At 45.3% G+C, this 22,330-nt stretch overlaps 1 protein-coding gene across 6 annotated transcripts; it reads right to left on the reverse strand.

Annotated features, from left to right (window-relative positions):
• Window positions 1–6,003: 6,003 nt before the first annotated feature.
• CLDN12 (claudin 12) lies at window positions 6,004–20,495 on the reverse strand. Of its 6 annotated transcripts, none has more exons than XM_074986249.1 (4): window positions 20,365–20,495; window positions 14,149–14,216; window positions 11,307–11,382; window positions 6,004–10,322 (listed from the first exon to the last, which is right to left on the reverse strand). In XM_074986249.1, exon 4 carries the CDS (start codon window positions 10,283–10,285, stop codon window positions 9,548–9,550), a length of 738 nt encoding a protein of 245 aa, XP_074842350.1. In that variant the 5' UTR covers window positions 10,286–10,322; window positions 11,307–11,382; window positions 14,149–14,216; window positions 20,365–20,495; the 3' UTR covers window positions 6,004–9,547. The 6 variants fall into 6 exon arrangements, with proteins under 6 accessions (XP_074842350.1, XP_074842348.1, XP_074842351.1 ...); XM_074986247.1 differs by having other exon boundaries at window positions 11,224–11,382; XM_074986250.1 differs by having other exon boundaries at window positions 11,224–11,382; window positions 20,374–20,438.
• Between the last annotated feature and the right edge of the window lie 1,835 nt (window positions 20,496–22,330).

The raw sequence follows: 22,330 nt of genomic DNA on the forward strand, positions 1-22,330 counted from the left end.
TCTGCCAGTCTGACCCAGAGGACAATTCTTTCCTGATTCCAAATATGGATTATGAGAATGTGAGAAAAACCCACCAGCCAGACACCTAGGAGAGAATTTTCTGCAATAACTCAGAGCTCACCCTATCTAGTGCCCGATCATCAGTTGTACTTAGTACCACTGAATGCAACATCTGGCACGCTGGGAACACACCTTTGCAGGAGCTCTGGTAACAGGTCTTATGAAGAGCCACTGCATCTTTTGAAAGTTAAGAAAGCTGACTCTGGCTTCTTCCAGAGATGTAAAAGTGGAAGAGAATGGGCCAGGTTAACTAAACCTCACCACCAGCGGAGGACTTCAGTGGAAACACCATAAGCAGAAACTTGCAATTTATTCCTAGATGGAGGGAATGAGGCATTAGTCCTCTGATACAAAGTTACTTATTGCATTGGGATGGGGATCCGGGTGAGAGAAGAATGTCACTATAAAGGAAAATGGAAAAGTTGATGAGAATACAATCATGTCTCCCTTCTGTAGACTAAAGTGCTACTGAAACAAACTCTCCTGTCAAGTAGCTTTGAGGGTCATATGGTACAGTAGGATAGAAGATAGATGGCAGGGAGGACTATATGCAGGGTGGACTGAAAATGGCAACAACAATAAAAGGTTCAATGGTCCTAAGCAAAGTTCAGTGGACAAAGAAACAACAGCTGAGACTCCCAATGATAACTCAAAATTAGGCAACTTGGTGGGCCTCAGATCAAATACTAACTCCTTGAATAAATGACAGGAAAGAGTAAATGTGGTCTGGACAGATAACACTGACAGCAAGTAAACTAACTACTTGAAACCTTACATGGAAGTTTAATCGCTCAAGAAGAAATGCAGAATCTTTCCATACTATTTACTTTTACTTGGTGAACAGAAAAATATAAAAGTCCCGCTCAGTAAAAAACAAATGCACTCTGTCACTGCAGCACAGCATTACAAATAGTAAACCCAGTACAAGGAACCAGATCACATAGCTCTGAAAGTTGCATTTGTAGCACCAGCACAGGAGTGAAAAAATATCTTTGGTGGCCCCCCTGAAAGAAACAGCTCACACAGGATTACAATAATATTACAGCAGATCCAGTAATACTTGGCAGTGTTTGTGACAAACTTTTGAAGTCCCTTATGCCTCAGAAGCACTCCAAAGCCCAGTTTCCCCAGGAAAATAAAGCTGAGGTATTGTTAAGAGATAAGGCTTTGGAGAGATGTGCAGAAGGTAGGACCCAGGAGACTTCCGTGCACAGCACTGAAAAGTTGAGAGAGAAGAGAAGAATTCTTTTGGGAATGTGAATCACTGTATAGCAAAGGTCACAGTATGGCTAACATAAGCTCTTAGAACAAGAAGTCAGTCTGTAAGGAAAAAGATTGCCAAAAGGGATCTCTCAGGAAGCTTGGGAAATCTACTTAGGTGACTGTTGAACTAACCCGGGGGCTGCAGTTCTCATTTAATAGGGTATATAGAGTTTGGTATGTGTCCAGCCAGCTGATAGGCATTTTGCATCAGACTATATTCATTGTGATGTTATCTACAATGTAATAAATGAGTCCTCTCCGTATTGTTTTCCTTTAACTAAGGCAAAAAGCCCCTGGTGGTTAGTGGCAGGAATTGGGCCCAAGCTTCACATGGCAATAGAAATGGAATTTTGGTCTCATTTGGTCATGAGGAGGTTTAGTTGCTGTCAGATACTCCTTTGACCAATGCTTTTGCTGGTAGCTCAGAGGGGAGACTTGAGATGATGCAGCACTGAGTCCTCAGAGAAGATCATAATCTGTAGCATGGTTGTCTTGTAGAACAAAGTGGGCAGATTATGCTTCAGCCATCAGGATTATTGGTTCTCAATTGTCCCACATAGGACCCTACCAAATTTGTGGCCATGAAAAACATAACATGGACCATAAAATCTAGTTTTCTGCTACACAGATTTCACAGGGAAGACCAGAGTTTCGCAAACTGGCAGGCCCTACCCAAAAGGGAGCTGTGGAGGATTTGCAAGGTTATTGTGTGTGTGTCGGGAGGGGTGGGGGTTTTGCAGTATTGCCACACTTACTTACATGCTGAGCTGGGCTGCTGGAGAGTGGTGGCTGCTGGCCAGGCACCCAGCTCTGAATACAGTGCCCCACCAACAGCAGCAGCACAAAAGTAAAAGTGGCAATATCCTACCACGCTGCCCTTAATTCTGTGCTATGGTAAACTCTCGAAATATGTGGCTTCAAGTTGTGTGAAACTCACTTTAACGTGAGTTAAGCACAACTTGAAGCTGGTCTGCGGCTGTCAGCCTGTCTAAGAGCACCTTCTCCCTGGCTTCCCACAGTGGCACTGCTGTCAGGTGGACTGCTGCATGGCTGGGGGAAAGCAGGGAGAAGTAGCCAGGAAACTGACCAGCCCTGGTGGGCTGGTCAGTTTCCCGGGTCCTGGGAGTGGCAGGGAGCTGAGAACCAGGCTACAGCCTGGCTCCTACCTTGTGGCGCCCTTCTGCTTGCAGAGCTGGGAAACTGACAAGGGCAGCAGCTCTGGTCAGTTTCCTGGCTCCAAGGAGTGGGGTGGAGCTGGGAGCCAGCTGCCCCTGGTTCCTGGCTCCCCTCCACTGGCTGGAGCCAGGAAACTGACCAAGACTGCCACTCTGGTCAGTTTCCTGGTTCTGCCAGGGGATTGGAGACGGGAGCCATGGTTGGTCAGTTTTCCCAGGGAGCTGGGAATCAAGTGGCAGCCTGGTTCCTGACTGCCTTGCACTGGCAGGAACCAGGAAACTGACCAACTGTGAGCTGGTCAGTTTCCAGGGTCCTGCAAGCAATAGGGAGCTGGGAACCAGGCTGCCCCCTGGTTCCCGGTTCCCCACCACTCTGGGAACCAGGAAAGCGACCAGTCCTAGTGGACTGGTCAGTTTCCCAGCTCCTAAAAGCCCAGGGGAGCGGGGAACCAGGAGACACCACCCATGACTTGTACAAAAATTTGAGTTACACTGTAGGTTGCAGGAACACAACCCCTACAGAACTTGAGGGTTTACTGTCATTATTTCAAAGCTGGGCAGCCAGAAAGTAGTGACTGTTGGCTGTTGACCGAGAGCCCACCTCTACAGGCAGCAGCACAGAAGTAAGGCTGGCAGTACCATACCAACCTGACTTCTGTGCTGTTGCTGGTAGCAGAGCTGCCTTCAGAGCTGGGAAGAGGTCCAGTAAACCTGATGACAACTGCACACAAGCTTCAGGTAGGATAGAAAGGTGAGGGATTAGCTTGATGACTGGGCCATTTGTCCCTGTGTATATTACATACCTGACTATCAGAACAAGCAACCCCAGAAAGCACCATGATTGTGTACAGTCATGTTTATCTTCAGTAAAACCATGGCAAAAATTCCCGCTATTGAGGCTGTGCCAATGAGGAAATCTCCCTGATTCCCCCAAAATCTGTTGTCTCTTGAGGAGATGCTTCTTATAAAAAAAAACTAGAGCCACCAGTAGACATGAGGAGTTAAAGGAACATTTTAATATATCAGTAAAAGGAACCTGAGTATCTGATGTCAGTGAATTGTCTCAGGAAGCAAGAATGATGCTTTAGCTGTGTGGTACTTCACAAGCAACGAGTAAAACAGCTTATCAACTCCTGGTAACCTTAACACCTACAAAGATGCTCACTTTTAGCACAATAAACCCACTTCACAATGTATGCAGTCACTGCAATGTTGCCATCACTTCAGATTAGAGAAACAGACAAGTGGTTGGATCTGGTTGAAAAGTTTCATTTGAAATATGTGGAACTGTTCATTTATTTCAAAAATTTCAGATTCTTTGACAAAAAGAAAATCAATCTTTCCCCAGATTTCGTTCCTCCCCTCTTCTCTTTTTCCTCATCTTCGTTGTGTCACTTGAAAGGGGCGGGGAGGAAAAGAGGGGAGAAAAACTGAAAAAGGAAAACTAAAAACAGAAATAACTTTGGGTTTGGGTTTAAAAACTCAAAATGAGGCTTTAAAAAGAATTCATGTGATTTTTCACAAAACATACTTACAGTTCTTTGGCAACTTCTGCGAATACTGAAGAGGATGCAGGTGCTAAAATGTTAGGCAGCTCAAATGTAATTTAAGAACCAACAAAGTCTTCCTTATGGAGGACAAAGGGAGAGAGAGAGAGAAAACAAATGTCTGGGAGGTATGGAGCAGTAGGTCAGACAACCCCTTTCGTAAGTTATCATAGAATCACAGAGCTGGAAGGGACCTCAAAATGTCATCGAGTCCAGCCCCCTGCCCAAGCAGGATCAACCACATCAAGTCATCACAGCCATGACTATGCCAAGCCAGGACATAAAAACTTCTAAGGATGTAGATTCCACCACCTTCCTAGGCAACACATTACAGTGGTTCACCACCCTCCAGGTGAAGTAGTTTTTCCTAATATCCAACCTACTCCTCTCCTTCTTTAACTTCAGATTATTACCCCTCATTCTGCTGTCTGTCACCACTGTGAACAGTTTCCCTCCATCCCTTTTAGAGCACCCCTTCAGGAAGTTGAAGGCTGCTATTAAATCACCCCTCAGTCTTCTCTTCTGCAAACTAAATAAGCCCAAATCCCTCACAATGTTTTCACAATGTTATTTGTGTTTCTCAACTGGTGAGCTGCAGACCTGTGGGGGGGGGGGGGGGTCCATAGACTATGTCTCAGAAGTCTGCAAAAGACAAAGACTGAAAACTGACTGAACAGAATTTAACTATGTATACAGACAATAGATTTCCAAAAGTCTGCACCACCATTTGAAAATTTTTAAGGGTCAACAAATGAGAAATTGAGAACCACTGATTTAGTAGAACCTTATTTGCTCACATGAAGACTGCACGTAAGCTGTGTCTTATCCATTCCATTATGTGGTAAACTGATTCTTATCCATTTCTGTACCACCTCATATGATAATGCTGGGTTTGAAGAAAATGATACCATATCAACAGTTATAGCCACCTCTAATAACAGAGGTGACTACAAGTGTGGTCAGCAAGAGAATTAAGATTTGAATCTCATGGTATCCCATGTAAATAGCTCAGGACTGTTTGCAACTAAGTGGTAAGGTGTAGCCTGTTTTTCCAACCAAAAAATGAGCTGGGTTCTGCCCCATAACAATGGGGACAAAGGCTCAGAACCAGAAAACCTACAGAGCTTCTCTTGACTCTCAGGAGGAGAACACAATGAAAGTCAGCCCAACGTATTTCTGTCAGTTTTATGCTGCTGTCAGTCACCATAACATTTGAGCATCAGCCACAAAAATTAATAGCAATGCTGAATGCTCTATGGGTCTTCATGTAATTTCAGGGTCTCCTCCCCTTTCGGTATTAACAGTTGGGAGGACAGCAGCCATTGTGGGTGCTCACGTTTGATTTATTACGGGTTTCTATTTATGTTATGGGTGTTTGGGGTGGCAGTATTGTGCTTTTTTCCTATTGCTTACTTGTGTTCTCCATTTGAAGAGGGAAGGTTTGCAGCAATGCCTAGAAGTGGTGGGAACCTGAATTCACCTGATTTCTGGAATGCCATTCCACAGGCAGATTACATTGCCTGCAAATACTTTGGTGTATGAACTGTGATTTGCACTGTCCCATGGGAGTGAACCTATCCTGGTAGCTCAGGTGGAGATTTAAGAAGGGCTCCACAGAAGTACTTAGGTGCTTAAACCCCACATTGAGGCACCCATGTTGCAGTTTTAGCTCCACAAAACTCCCACCAGACCCTATATTGCCTAAACTTGCTCAGATGGTGACAGCCAACAACAGGTAGAAGAAATATATGAAAGGCTAAAACTGGCCGATTTTTGGACAGAATTAACAGATCTGAGGAATGCAACAGGTGTAATACATTTACAGTTGATTTAAAAACTTCAAAGATTTTCTGACAACAAAGACCAATGGAAGGTCATGTGAACTGTTCATTTTTTTTAAAGAGTGTGTGGTGCAATTTTAGCTTTTTGCTACATAAAAGTGAGCTAAAATAAACCACTTCTGTGTGTAAACACATTTTATTAAAAATACATATTTTCTGTTTTACATAAAAAGAGCCCCCACGATAAACATTACTGAAAATTTACTTGGAAAAATACAGTTTTTTTTTTTTTTGTGTGTGAACAAAGAGAAATACAGCACAGCACTCAACATCATTGTCAACTGGGACATACTCCAGTACTCCTTGTTAAGTAGATAACCGTGCAGTGCACTTATGAACTAAACAAGATGCAACATAATATCCTTAGCAGAGATGGCCTGCATTGAAACAAAAACTGAAACCCACGATTGTTGGGATCCCTAAGGATCAAAGCTCAGGCCCCCCCTCAGAGTTCTAGAAAGATACAATTGTCAGAGCAAGCTTTTAGCAGCTCACTAGCAATTTATGCCAATGAGGTCTTTAGTGCCCACAAAATGCAAAACAGCTGCCAACAAAAACAAAAAACCCAGAAAATGCACCAGTTTAAAAATATACCTGTATGGAGCACAACACCAGATGCATTTACTTTTCACTGAAAATCCTCTTTACAGAATAAGAGCCCAGAGTCTTAGAAGGTGCTGAGCGCTTAGAAGCTGGACACCCTCAGTTCCTTGTCAAGTCAATGGGAGTTGCAGGTGATGAGCCTCTTGCCCTTGCAGGCAAGTCTGCCACCGGGTGGTGGGGAGGGGGAACTTAGACAGGGCCCCTGTGAAATGCCATGGCAGCGCTGTTTCACAGCTCTATGCAGCTGGGGAGGCAGTGCCACGGCCTTGGTGGCGCTAAGGGCTGATTTCCTTGGGCCCCTCCCCTTCTGCCTTAGGCTCCACCCCTTCTGGGGCTGCAGAGCTGGGCCTGCCTCCTGCCTTGTCCGAGGGCTCTCTGCTTGCAGGCTCAGGCTCTAGAGGCAGAAAAGACACTGGCCATGGTTGAGGAACCTTTACAGGAAAGCTCAGATTATTCAGAATAAGGCAGCAGGGCAGGCTTGCAGCCAGTGCTTCCTTTGCTGTAGTGACTCAGACAAAGCAAGCAGCGGCATGCATAGCAGACACAAGAGTTACAGTTGTCTTTGGAAGGACAATGAACAGTTCCGCTCTGAAAAATAATGGTGTAAGAATGGCCCCATGGAGTTCATGGGTATTGTGAAGCCATATACAGTGTGCTCTGTTTAAAAGCAGAACGACAGCTGTTCTCACTTCCTGCTTTGCAAACTTAGTCTGGGGCCCAAGGCTACGCTAGGTCTACACTAGAGAGCTTTGTCAACAAAACCTGTGGCACGGCCACATTCCCAAGGCATTCTACTGCCAGGAAACCAACAGAATGCGGCTCTCTTGTCGACAGCGTTCTGCTGCTCCCCCGTGAGATAGAACACCTCTGTCGACAGAGGTTTGCTGACAGAAAGACAGGTTGGATGTCCCAGGGGAGGGGGCTTCTGTCAACAGACAGAGCTACCAGGACACAGGGCAGCCCTGTCAGCTGTGCTTCTGGTTGGCCATTTCGTCAAGAGAGAGGGCAGGCAGTCTAGCTGCTCGCTGTTGCCAGAGCAGATCACTCTTTTGAGCTGCTTTGTGGTCTGGCTGCAATCTCTCCCCTGACTTTTTATTAGAAGGTATCTTCCAACAGTAACTTCTGTCAACAGATCGCTCTAGTGGAGACATAGCCTAAGAGCAAAGGTTACGGCATTCCTTTTCAATGCACTAAAACTAGAAATAAAACTATTGGGAAAGCAGCCGTTGCCCTGTGCAATATTTATGACGAATGTTAATGCATAGAGAAGGAAAGAGCCCAGCTTGACTCTCAGATCCCAGGTTATGTTTACAGGGCAAGAACTGGAAATGTGTTTTTTTAAATTTTAAAACTGCAAATGGAACAAATTTGCTACGAAATTAATATATAGGAAACTCCACGGTGCCACTAATGCAAAGTCACTTCTCAGATTGGAATTACATTTCAAACACGAAAGGATCTGAATAGCAGAAACACAGGGTGAGGAATGTCTGTATGTAGAATATTGCACTTCACTGTAAGGCCAGGATTTTCAGATGTGACTTGTAATTTTCAATACCCAGACTGAAAAGACTTGATTTTGCAGAGGATATGTGGTAGCACTTTATGAAAAGTCAGGTTCCTTTAATGTCTTTCAAGCTAGGGGCCTATAATTACTTAACCTTTGAAAAATCTTAAGGACCTCTTTTTAGGGGGATAGAAACTTCTTTTTTAAATGGAGCCTAAAAACCAACCTGGACAGTTGAAGAGGAGACATCTATTGAAGCCAAGAGCAGGAAAGGTGAAATCCTAATCTGTAAATAAATAAAGTATAGCCTGAAAAACCCAACAACCTCTGCTTGTAAAAAAAAAAATCCCTTCACATCACCTTAGAAAATACACAAGATTGTTTTCATTAATGTATACATAAGGCATCCAGAATGATGAATCTTTCCTTGCTGGGTTACAATCTGCTTCCAAGTGAGGTATGTTGATTGTGTATTATAAACAGGCTAACCTTGTTTAATATTCTGTAAAACTGTTTAAGGATACACTTGTAATCACATTCCTCTCCAGAACATGATTATGCTAATGCAGTTTTCCTGTTTGGCCTCTTCTACTTAATGACAATCCTTAAACTATAATATTCAAGTTTTAAACCAAAGTGTTTAAAATTACAAGTGGTCCAGTATTTTTCAATAAACCAGACAATGGAAAAAGTCTAATGAGATGCATAATTTATCAAAATTCACTAACAGGAATGTAAATGTTCTGAACAGCAGGGGAAAATCATAACTCCTGAGATTTAGCCTAGGCTATAGCAACAGGCATGAGAACTATTAGTTGGACTAATTTTTTAAAAATCTCCACTTTTTACTTTGATGTTAAAATTAAATGACACCTTTACAATATTTGAAGTTCATAAGCAGATGAGTTTTGCTTATGCACAGTAGAAAACACCACACTGTGACAAGACAATTTGTCAAATACTATTTTCAGAGATCACATTCCAAAACACATGCAAAGCTGTCGCCCATTTCCTACTCATCCTCCTGCTCCAACTAGCAGATCACATTCTTCAGAGTGTGCCATCCTGCAATGGGAACTGCACCCCACAAAAAGCCCCATTGTCTTTAACAGGATAATACATGGTGGATTGGGTCTGCCTTTATGGTTCTTACTGCAGGATGGGAGCAGGAGAGGCTCATTATATCAGTTAAGAGGTTCAAAACACCTTTGGTCTGAATAAGCAGGACGTGGAGGACATGCACGAATGGCTCTTTAAAAATGGTTTTTGATCAGCAGTGGGTTGTTACAGCATTAGCAGCAGGCTATTTTCCCAGCAGTAAAGTCAAAGAAGAAATTGGAGAGAAATACATCAATACGTAATGCACTTAAAATATTGACCCAATTCTTTACAGTCTTCAACCTTGTAAAGTCTAATTTGGGAGCACGTTACATCCACTTTGCACAGGTGTAAATGATTCAACATGGAGCCCAGCAGCAGAGAATCAGGCCTGCAATTGTCAGAGTTTGAGCCAGAATAAGTGTCTGACTTTCAAAACGTGTTTTGCTTGCTCTAAGACGCACGTGTTACAACAGGAATGTCAATTTCAATGGCGGACAGCCGAGACCGTGCGGAATAGGGCTGGGAGGCATAGCTGTGCATGCTCGATGAATGGGAATAGAGAGGCTGCCAGAATGGGGATGGCAAGGTTTTGCATGCACAATACCACAGAAATAATAGAACTGAAGTGAAAAACAGACCTCCTGCACTGGCAATGGAAATATACACTGAAATATCAAAGGTAAAAACCGGCTCGTATTTTTTGTTCAGGTGGTGGTTATAAAAAATCACCCAGACTGATGGTGTGAGACAAATGACACATGCAAGTAGAAACAACAGACCAGCCACCAGGTGGCAGCCTGGACTATTGATGAGACATTTAGTGAGTTTGATGTTTGGTACGCTTGACACAAAGGCCGTGTTACACATGCCAATCAAACAGAGAAGCAGAGCCAAAACAGCCGTGAACATGCTACAAGGGAGCGCAAATTGAAGAACCCGTAAATCCAGCTGATCAACTGCTGTGTACCACTCTGTGTCATATATGACACAGTCTTTGCTTCCATCAAAGCGCGCACACTTAATCCAGAGTCCTGTGTACACGGTCAGATTCTTTTCGTTTTTATTGAACGTGTGCAGTCTCATCAGTCTCCAGTTGGGCAGTAAAACTGCAGCAAAGAGTCCTGCTACTGAGGCTGTTCCGCTGAGGAAGGCCAGTACTGTCGCTGCATGAACATCTCGGCAGCCCATGTCAGCTCACGGAAAACACTCCCTGGGATGGCAAGAGCTGGGTACAGAAGGGAAGAGCCTTAAAATGAACAATTTAACACAGCCGAAAAGCAAACCTCAGGGTTTCCTTCACCACGGCCAAGCAATCTGTGGACTTGTTTACACTAGTGTAAAATGAGTGCGGAGTGAGCATAAAAGACCACACTCATCCAGCAGCCTGAACCTCCCTGCTTGCCTCACGGACCCAACCGGCCACCAAGTTTTAACCCTCCCTCTTGCTCATGGCTTCAAACTGCCTCTTCAACCCTCCCCAACCCCGGCCCTAAGGTTCACTTACCTTTCAAAAGCAGCACCACATGCTGCCACTCCTTCGCTAAGTCACGAGCACTTGGAACGAATCAGAGACTTTTACATGTATTTTAATGGGAATTTGGTGTCCCTCTTACAAGTTTTCCCCTATAAGCAGAAAGTTGGGAACTAACTGTGCTCGTATAGAGCGAGGGATGAGTGTATGATTTTTGATTCAGTAGTGTTTAACACGTGCTTTGCACAGGCCTAAGTGTTGACCCTAAATGCAAGTCAAGGGAGATTGAAACTGATATTATCACTGACTGTTTTTCAGCCATTAATGATGAACACCTCCTCTTTAAAACTCACTTCTGCATCTCAGTGCTAACCCACTGCGCAAACAAGAATTCCAGCAAGCAGACGGTTCTGTTTCCAGTGCCATGTTGGGTGGAGGGACGTACTGTTGAACAATGACAGCCCGTTCTTAACAGGGTTTGTTTGGCCCGTACGCATGCACGCGAGGGGTGTGCACGCCCCCCCACATGGGCCGCCCTGCCCCTTCTCTCTGCTCCACCCCTACCCTGACCCCTCTGTCACCTGCACAAATTTCTTTATCCCTACCGCACTGCAGGGACACACACTTTTACCTTCAGTGGGCAACAATCACATACCTTCCTGACCAGCCCGGCTGGAGATTACTGGGGGCCTGGGATGGGCGGCAGCAGCAGCAACCCCCACCACCCGCCGCACTCACCACGCGATGCTCCACTGCTGCCTCCCACCCGCTGGGCTCCCACTTCTCTGCAGATGGCTGAAGGCTTCCCAGCTGCCTGTGGAGAAGCAGAGTTCAACAGAATGGTCAGCAGAGGCGAAGCTCCACGTGGTGAGGGTGGGGAGGGTGGTGAGAGGAGGCCAAAGGGAAGCCACTGCCTGCCCCCTGCCACAGGTAATCCTCCCCATCCTGGGCTGAATACATGTGTGCGGAGAGTCTTCAGGCTTGTGGGGGGGGAGGTAATCCCTGGGCTGAGCAGGGGGTGAGGAGGATCTCTGGCCCGAGAAAGGGAGATGTTTGCGCAGAGTGGGGATTGTATTTCGACCAAATGGGGGTGACCCCGTGAGGCGGGAGTTCAGTCAGAGAGAACTGACATTTTGTGGTATGGTTTCGTCATGTTCCAGACCAGCTTTGATGTTGTAAGATAGTGTATGTGGTCAGGTTTCCTTTTAGACTCATTTTACAGTGCAGTGCTGCAGGGTGTTTGCATGTTTTCTGTGTGCACTTTAATATTTGTATGTCCTAAGTGCATAGCCTCCCCAGAGCCAAAGGATCTCAGAGATGAGGAATGAAGGGTATATCTGGTCCTAGACAGAGTTCATGAAGGAGAAAGTGAGACTTTGTAGTGTTTAGCTAGATGGTTTTTCTAACTGCAGAAGAGTGGGCATCGTATAGCCATACAAACCCGAATAGTACAGTTCTCCTCCTCTCCTCTCAAGATTCACCCATCACTTCAGCCAACCCAGTACATTTGAACAAAAGAGAGAGTTTGCTATGCTCACTACTCTGGGGACTAATGGAAATGCAGATGGTAAAACAAGACACAGGAGCATTAACAGAACACAATTCATTTTGAAATTATGTTTTATCATCATCTTCCTGGCATGCAAGAATTAGGAACAGACAAATTATATCAAGGTTCCTGAGAAATATTTTGAGAAACAGCTCAGAACCTGTTTGAAGGATACATCCCTCGTATTCTACTTTAAATACAGAGCACGATGTCACCACACAGACAGTAGAGGCCCTGTTCAGACCTGCTTTGCCTATAGAACAGCATTCAGACACCTTGGTGAGGGACACTGCATGCTACTGGCTCTAGGAAAAGCCACCAGGTACACAACTTGCATTCCCAGAGTGACAAGTGGTGACATAGCTATGAAATACCTTTCCTCTTGTTATTGCAGGTGCTAGGAAAGGGGATCAAGAGGATTTCTGCATCTGAAGGTGGGGTGATTGGGAATGGGTTTGGAAACGTGGGATATTACGGCATCAGAGGTAAGTGACTGACTGACTGTGCAGGTCACAAAAGTGGCATAAGGAGAGAAGTACTTGTAAACTTACTCTCAATTCGCCAACAACCAACCACTGACATGGGCTTTGGGCCTCTCTGCTAATCCTCACTGTAAAACCTTCCCTACTCAGGAGTTGATTCAACCTCCGCTGCAATCAGCGGAAAGACTTCCCTTGACTTCAGTGGGAGCTGCAACAAGTCCTTAGAGACTAATGCAAAAAACAGCTTTATTGGGCCAGATTCTAGCACTGCCTACTTCAACGCTTCATGGAGTCTGGGGCTCTCCAAATCCCAGAGACCAGACAGCACTGAGCAGTACCCTCATTGCCCATTGCAGCAGAAAAGACAATGACTGGCCAGGTTTTTGGGCGAGACCGAGGGCCTGACCGGTTGTCACGCTGACTCCCTTACCACTGTTTGCATTTGTAAGGTCGCTAGCTAAAAGATGCTGACCGATTTTTCAATGTAGGTGACTACATTTCAGCTTCTTGTAATTTCAGCTGGACTCAGTACTTTCCTTCCCACCTTTCTGTCCCAGGTTGTACACTATTAAACATGAGCTTTGTGCTCCACAGAACTATAGGAGTTCTCTTTACTAAATAGGCACTGTCAGTCATCCTCCTCTCTGTGGCTGGTCTCTCCTTTACTGTGTGCAGAAATTCAAACTTGCCGTTCTTACACTGCATTTCTGACAACAGTATCTGGAAAGTTATCAGCAAGGCAAAGAGCAACATGACTAGCACCTGTAACCTGCAGTTTGGGAAAGATCTCCAGGATTCTCAATCTGCACCTTCTCATGAACGCTACTCCAGCTATGCACAAACCTTAATGTGGAAAAAAAATCTAGAATGAAAATTACTTTATTCTTCATGTGACCAATTATCCAGGCAGGAAAAATACTACTGACAACAGTCAGAGCATTTACTGTCACAGAGTGACCTGCCCGAACTAGTTTACTCACAGCGTCTTCTGGATCTCCAGCAACAGCACAGTGAAACGGTAAGAAATATGGTCTTAAGTTTAGAATGGGAGCAGAGGGACCTGGACTCTCACGCTGGCTAGTGCCTCAATATGTGTGCTTCACTATGCAGATAATGGCAGGGAAAGTAGTGAACACACAACGATAGAACTGGAAGGAACCTCAAGAGGTCATGAAGTTCAGTTCCTTGCACTCACGGCACGGCCAAGCACCATCTATCCCTGACAGGCGGGCATCTAACGTGATTTTAGAAATCTCCAATGACAGATTTTACAATCTCCCTGGGCAATTTATTCCAGTGCTTTACTACCCATATTTCTTCCTCTTCATGGAGGTAAGGTCAAACCACTCAGATAAGAACATAATATTTTTCTCTCTCTAGTTACTAAAGTCTTCTCTCCTCTACTTTGTGGAGTAAAGTAGTTATCTCTAATCACACAGACAGTGACAGTTTGCCCTATTAGCAAATATCGGTAGGACGGATGTGGCTTCAACTGCTAAGACTGCACAGAGGCGAGCTACTTGTACAAGGACAGATAACACATACTCACCCAAAGGTGTATTCAAAGAAGGAAAAACCCAGGTGACTCTTGAGAACAGAAAAGACGTACTTTTGAATCTAGGAAAGAAAACATTATGCGGAAAAGGTCAACTGCCCATTCTCTTTCACGTAATTCCAGTGCAGCATAAAACACAGAAATTCTGAAGTGGCTGCAAGCAGGGAAGAGACAACCTTGCTCCAAAATACAGCGTATGGTGTGAACCACCATTCTGGTGTTTGCCTTTACTGGCAGAACATTGTGTGATTTGAGATGACAAAGCTTTCTCCTAGTGCTAGAGTTTTTCACTGCACGATCACCTATGCCTCCGCCCCTCTCTCTCTTTAGGCCAAGGATATTTAATTCTCGGCATGATGTCAGGGTGCCTCAGCAGAAGAGACCTACGTTGCAAGGGAAGTTCCTAGACCTTGTCATAGACATATTCAGAGCCGCAATTCTACATTCTTAGAGATAAATATGTTTCAAGGTGCTATTTCAGCTCGTGGTTACCAGTGTGAATTTAGCCAGCCAGTGGCGAGAGTTACGGAGGATAACAGGAATCTAAAAGATGATGCACAACTTTGTCATACTTGCGTGAATGTCTCCCTCTTCCGAACGCATGGGAGTTTTCTGGGTAAAAGGGCATCAAAGAGGTGGGAAGAGAAGATCAAGTAGACTGTATGGGGAGCATTTAGGTGTTAACTACTGCCCGCAACTCCAGAGGTTCTCAAAAACTTTTTCATTCCCCCATCCACAATGGAAGAGAAAGATCCTCTGAAGGACTTTCCATACCCCCCAATTTATTGATTTTCAGAAGCTCTCTCTGCTGATCGGTACTCGAGAACCATTTCTCTAGGGGACAGAACAATCAAACCTGACAGTGTTGGCTGCTAAGGAGATATATTCACAAAGTATGAAGGAGATGTCTGGTTTTGCAGCTGTAAACTGGGCCTATTATGGGTCAAGGGTCTCAAACTCAATTTACCTTAGGGCCAGTGTCAGTCTTCAAATCCTCCTACTGGGCAAAGGCCCCCCCCCCCCCCAGCACGTTCCCACACAGACCACATGTTTCTCAGCCTTGCCTGCTGGTCCACACAGTCCATCTGCCTCCAGCATGTACCCCAGCCCCACCTACCACCCCCTAGTAATTTAAAATGCCCTGAGGGCCCCCACTGCCAGCGCTGCAGTGCTAAAGCAGTTTCCAGCTGATAGTTCCACACTGTTGCTGACACACAGAGAAAGTGTCTATGGAGCTGTCCTAGCACAGGACAATTTGCCCCCAGGGCTCAGAGGCAGCTGCTCCAAGCATCCTACAAGGAATGGTCCCCCCAGACTCAGGTTCGTGCGAGCTGGGGATGGCAGCAGGGGTTGATCGTCTATCCCCTGCGCATGCACCATGGTGGTGGGAGCTGTGGGAAGGCAGAGTAGAACAGGCTTCTCCCCTGTGGCTCCTGCTGCCAGGGTGAGTGCAGGGGGCCCAAGCCCTGGTGTTGCCCTGTGCCAAATGCCCCTGCCCAGTAATCCTGGAGGGAGGGATTTCAGTGAAGGGGACAGAGGGTAGAGCAGACAGGAAGAGACAGGGTGGGGCAGGGGCAGAGCAGGGGATGGTCTCGGGGAAAGAGTACATACACTTTATCCCCTCCAGAGCCACGGGGACTCATGTGGTGGCAGCTGCATGGGCCCAATTGCGATACTGCTTGGGCTGTAGATGAACCTGCAGTCTGTGAGTTTGAGACCCCTGCTCTAGCCAGATTCACAACCATTTACTGTGAGAACTTGGGCTATCACCCAAGAAACCCTTTCCTTGCTTCCCAGGCTGAATGCAACAGATTTCACTCACTCAGAAAGAAAGACTCCCTCTATTAAAACACCTGGGTGAACCAGCAGACCTTGCGGTGTGCTTTTGTGGTCCCCAAAGTACTGCTGAACTAAGAGAGAAAGTGAATTTCAGAGGGTAAGGCCCTCTACTACGAATGTGCTTTCACAGAATCATAAGGCTGATAGGGACCTCAGGAGGTCATCTAGTCCAGCCCCCTGCTTCAAGCAGGATCAACCCCAACTAAGTCATCCCAGCCAGGACCTCGTCAAGCCGGGACTTAAACTCGAGGGATGGAGAATCCACCACCTCTCTACGCAACACATTCCAATGCTTCACCACCCGCCTGGTAAAGCAGTTTTTCCTAATATCTAACCTACACCTCTCCCTCTTCAACTTCTGAGCATTACTCCTTGTTCTGCCATCTGACACCACTGAGAACAGTTTCTCACCGTCTTCGTTAGAGCTCCCCTTCAGGAAGTTGAAGGCTGCTATTAAATCACCCCTAAGTCTTCTCTTCTGTAAACTAAACAAGCCCAAATCCCTCAGCCTCTCCTCATAGGTCATGTGCTCCAGCCCCTTAATCATTTTTGTTGCCCTCCACTGAACATGCTCCAGCACATCCACATCCTTTTCATACTGAGGAGCCCAAAACTGGACACAATATTCCAGATGCGTCCTCACCAGTGCTGAATAGAGGGAATAACTACTTCTCTAGATCTGCTCTAAATGGTCCTCATAATGCACCCTAATATGCCGTTAGCCTTCTTGGCTACAAGGGCACACTGTTTACTCATATCCAGCCTTTCATCCACCATAACCCCTAGGTCCCTTTCTGTCATACTGCTGCTGATGCAGTCGGTCCCCAGCCTATAACAATGCTTGGGATTCTTCCAATTCAGGTGCAGGACTCTACACTTCTCCTTGTTGACCCGCATCAGATTTCTTTTGGTCCAGTCCTGCAATTATCCAGGTCCCTCTGGATTCTCTCTGTTCCCTCTAACGTATCTACCTCTCCCCCTAGTTTTGTGTCATCCGCAAACTTGCTGAGGGTGCAATCCAGTCCCTCATCCAGGTCATTAATAAAGATATTGAACACCACTGGGCCCAGAACCAAGGCTTGCAGCAATCCACTTGAAACCAACTGCCAACCAGATATTGAGCCATTGACCACTACTTGTTGGGCCCGACCTTCAAGCCAGCTTTCTATCCATCTTATAGTCCAAGGATCCAAACCATATTTCCTTAACTTATGGACTAGAATGTTGTGGGAGACCATATGAAAAGCTTTGCTGAAGTCAAGGTATATCACATCCACTGACTTCCCCATGTTCACAGAGCTTGTTACCTCATCATAGAAGCTTTCATTATATTCCAAGCAAGAGAGAAATCCAGAGACTACCAGCTCCAGTTTCCCCCTTTGATTTCAAGTGCCAGGTTAGAAAAACCACACACACACACACACACACACCCCCCTCTCCCCACAAACCAACGAACACACACACCCAGGAGAAGACACACGAATACTAACGATATCAGCGGGGTAGCCGAGTTAGTCTGTATCATCAAAAAAACAAACAAGAAGTCCTGTGGCACCTTACAGATTAACAGATATCTTGGAGCATAAGATTTCATGGGCAAAGACCTGCTTTATCAGATACATGACTAGGGGTTCCAGAGGAGGGTCTAAATATATAGGCTCATGAAAAGGAGGGAGTCCCAGTTAAGAGGAGGGCCAGAGCTGACAAGGTCAGTTCAGTCAGAGAGGATGTGGACCATTATCAGCAGCTAATCTGGAGTTGTAAACTTCACAGGAGAGGAGAAACCAGGTTAATTCAGTCAGGGAGGATGTGGCCCATTATCAGTGGCTAATGTGGAGGTGTGAACATCAAGAGAGGACAAACTGCTTTTGTAATTGGCCAGCCACTCCCAGTCTCTGTTCAATCCTTGGTTGACGGTGTCAAATTTGCAAATGAAGTGCAGGTCTGCAGTTTCTCTTTGGAGTCTGTTTTTGAAGTTGTTTTGTTGCAGGATGGCTACTTTTTAAATCTGTTACTGAGTTTCCAGGCGATTGAAGCGTTCTCCTACAGGTTTTTGTATGTTACCTTTCCCAAGATCTGATGTGTGTCCATTTATTTGTTTATGTAGAAGCTGTCCAGTTTGGCCAACGGACATGGCAGTGGGGCATTGCTGGCCCACTAACTATATGTATGTCCCAAACGATAAAGGGATGTATACATCAAAAATCACTATTTCCCAGAGAAAAGCATCAGAAGTCAGTGCAGCCTACAGAAACCATGGCTCTAAGCAAAGCAGTGTTCCGATCTGGAGGCGATGAAAGCCTTTATAGGTAGCTATAATGGAGCCTGCGCCAATAACAAAGGCTCACAGGCTGTCATAATAGTCACGCCTACATACTGTGATGAATTTCTGTCAGTGAATCAATTACCCAGTTGCTTAAGAACTAGTTTTATGTAGGGAAGAGGAACATGAAACATTAGCTGGAGTGGGTGTGCAACACTGCATCCTGTTAGGTAGAACGTCAGACTGACTTAAGTGTGGGATCCAAGTCTTCCTTTATGTTGGACATGCAGAGGCAATAAGCCTTAATACAGGTTGAACCTCTCTGGGCTGGCACCCTTGGGACCTCACCTTTCTGAATCAGGAATTTGCAGGACGAGGGGAGATCAATGCTGACTCTGCAGGGCCTGCTCTAGCAGCAGCAGTGGAGGAGGAGTTGGCACTGACCGAGCAGGGGCTTAGGGGAATGCGTGGGGAAGAGGTAGAGTGGGTTGGGGGAGAGGTAGTATGGATGGGAGCCAGGAACACAGCCTCAGAGGAGTGCAGTGCTGTGGCCAGCAGAGACCCCTGGCAGTTGGGCTTTACAGCCACCCTGCCTCTTTTCCAAAGCATCCTCCCCCGTCATCCGTGCTCCTCCCCACTCTCTCCATGAGCTTGAGCACCACAAATGAGCTATCTGCAGCACTCTGCAAATCTAATGCAGCTCAGCAAGAAGAAGGGTAGAGTCCTGCACCTGAGGAGGAAGAATACCAAGCATTGCTATAGGCTGGGGACTGACTGGCTCAGCAGCAGTATGACAGCAAGGGACCTAGGGGTTATGGTGGATGAAAGGCTGGATATGAGTAAATGCTAGAGCAGCTGTGGGGGAATTCTTGAGTTTGGGGCCCTGGCTTTTTCCCTCGAGTGCGCCAACCTGGGGGCACTCCCTGGGGATGCTGGACCCCCACCGATGAAGCTGGGCAACAGAAGTCTGGTCTATAGAGCTTCAGCCTGTACTTCCAAGAGAGATTTGCTCTTAGCTCATATTTTAAACATATGTAATTTGTAGGAGAAGATCCTCAGTAGAGCGGATCAATCAATGGATCAAAGAGCGGATAAAGCATTAGTACATGATTTGATAAACTCTCCAGCTGGGTGAATGTTTAAATAAAAATAAAGCAGGTATTTAATGCCTAATAGCATTTTTATCAGGTATGTTATTCAAAGAATGGCATATAACCTGTTCCAGTCTCAAGTCCCATCTCCACATTCACTCACCTAGGAAGCCTGCATTGTTTGCAGAAGGTAGAGTAAGTTATGCCTATGCAACCACAGAACTGATAGAAGAGGAAGAGAGAGACAACCGTACAGCCTCACCTTTCACAAATGCTTGCAAAAAAGCCACAGCTGGAGAAGCATAACAGAACCTATCTATCACCAAGGACCTAAATTAGTGGGTTCCAGGAACGTAGAAAAGCATTTTCAAGAGATTGTGTCAAGTGTAATTAAGCTGAGTCTAAAGGTGCATTGAGTTACGGTTAAAAATACAGCACTAAACACGGAGACCTCTAATGCTAGAACGATTAGAGAGAGGTGGTACTGAACAATCACAGATGATATCTCCTCTACCCAAACAATTTATTCTACAAACTAAAAGCCAACAAAGGCCTGGAACCTAGAATCTTGTAGTGTAGCCGCACCGCACGCCTAGGCTAAACCTGAGCACACAAAAAGCAAATGCAGGTGCCTCTTGTGACGAATGAAATGACTGTTATTAAACAGCCTACGATCAACCCCTACAAATGGCAGCACTGCGTGGGTTAGGATGTGAATCGGGACATCACCATCAAAACAACTTCAGTCCGATTTCCCCCCTGCTACCTCCACCGCATGAACATGAATACTCAATAATGAGAAAATTCTCTCGGGAAATCCAGGCAACTAAGCCGGAGCCCCACGCTACGAGGATATAAATAGAAAGGGACCGTCGTTACTGGCTGTTTCTCTTCCACCTGCAGCCGTGCATTCCCGGCTTCCCGTGCATTCCCGGCTTCTCGCCACCTCTCAACACCGAAATCCTCGCCAGCCGGAAGAGACAAGGCTAAACAGCGTTATCGGTACATATCACTGACCTCACATACCCGCTTCCAAGGCACGCAGCTTGCTGTTTGCAAACACCAAGGAGCGGCTGCTGGGGTAGCTGCTATTCCTTTTCCTCAGTCTTTCAGGAAGTCGTGGTCTTTCCCAGAAAAACTCAAAGGCTTCTGGGGTTGTAGTCCTGCTTCTCTCCGATGTCTACCTTCGCTCAGTTTCCAAGGACTACAACTCCCAGGAGTCTCTCTCGAAAATATTTCCTATGCAACGTCCGTCAAAATCAGCTCCCAGAGCCTGTTCATGTGGGTGTAAATGTGATCCAGCCGTGCCGTCAATCCGTATTTTGCTAATTGGCACAGGCTGTATCAGACACACAAAATACACCGAGATGAAACGGAACACACTTGTAAGCAGAAATTATATACACAAGTGTAAATGTTTCCCAGGGATGAGTTCATTGTGGGGATCACTAACCCACAAGATAAAAATATCATGCGTTAGATCCCCCAAACTAGTGCAATTGGCTTAAAAAAATCACCAAATATGATGAAAGAAAAAAAAAAGAAAAACGCTGCGTGGGAGACTTTATTTTCTTTGTAGCTGAGCTCCACAGGGCAGTTTTCAAGCATTCCACCACAACCACAAGGCAGCTAGGAATTTATTTATTTAAAATCAAAAATAGAGATTTCTCATGTAATCCCTTAACTCCAGAAACTGGTGCTTTAAAAAAGCGTACTAACAACAAATATAATCAAAATCAGAGTAAAAATCAGGAATTTTCAACACTACTTTCCCCAGAAGTTGACAGTGGTTTGTTCACTGTGGATTTTATAGTAATATCACCTCTTTTTCATCATTAGATTTCAAGAGTTTTACAAAGAACTGGATTATTGGTATCCTGATTTTATAAATGAAGAAAATGAGGCATGGGCAAGCTGAACTGACTTGCTCAAGGTCATCCAGCTAGCTCGTGCTTTTTTATGAAATAGCTTGAATAAGGGCTGATCATTTGCAATCCCCTTACATTTGCATGGGATACATTCAGTAAATCTGAAGCATTACTACATGCTGGTGCTTTGAGGGGGGAAGAAATGCAAGTCAGATCTCATTTAGCTTGCCTTGTATGGGCTGAAGGTCTTTCTCCCTCCATATTATGTTCAGAGAGAAGGGAAGTTTATTTTCTCAGATGGATCATCAACTTCCTTGTTCCTCGATATTCAGCATCAGTGAATAAAGGAAAAACAAGGGAAGGTTAAACTTTTGGACTGTTTCCAAATGTCTCTGAAATATGAAGCAGAAATTGCTTCAGGGGTGGATTAAATAAAGGCACAGATCCTCTCAGACATCTGTCAGCTATATCTCAGGCCTCAGCTACACTTAGAATCAGGTTTACTCTGAGTAATATAGCTATACCAAACTAACTCCCACTGTAGATACAACTTGACCAATAGAAGAATGCTTTTGTCAAACTAGTGAGCATTGTTTGGAGAGGTGCATTACTCTGCCGACAGAAAACTCAGGCTGCCTCTACAGTACAGGGTCTGGCAGCAAAGCTGAAGCACTGTGTATCTGCCAGTGTAGCATCCCCAATGTAGATAGACATTACCTCAAGCACCTCTTCTCCTGAAGGTGTTATCCCAAGGTCTCTTCCCTTCTTCAGGCTGAAAGAAAAAATGACAGGCTGACCACATATCCAAGGGAAGCCACCACATCCCAGTCAACCTGATAGGAGAACCTGGTAAAAGTCTTTAGACACCTGAACTGAGGAATGATTTACAGCACGTTTGAATTTCTCATTTACCACTTGTACTTTAAAGGAATCCAACTGCCGGAACAAGTAACAACTGAACTAGTATTGAGACAAAGGGACACCAACAACCTATGAGATCTTCATTTGAAAATGTCAATTAAAACCCAGGGAAGATAAGTTTTTACCCTTCCATAGTAGGTTCAAGGAAACAATTGATGTTCACTAACCTTCACTTAGCCTGAAAGATCCCATAA

The sequence above is a fragment of the Carettochelys insculpta genome, chromosome 2 (genome assembly GCF_033958435.1).
Source record: "Carettochelys insculpta isolate YL-2023 chromosome 2, ASM3395843v1, whole genome shotgun sequence".
NCBI lineage: Eukaryota > Metazoa > Chordata > Testudines > Carettochelyidae > Carettochelys > Carettochelys insculpta.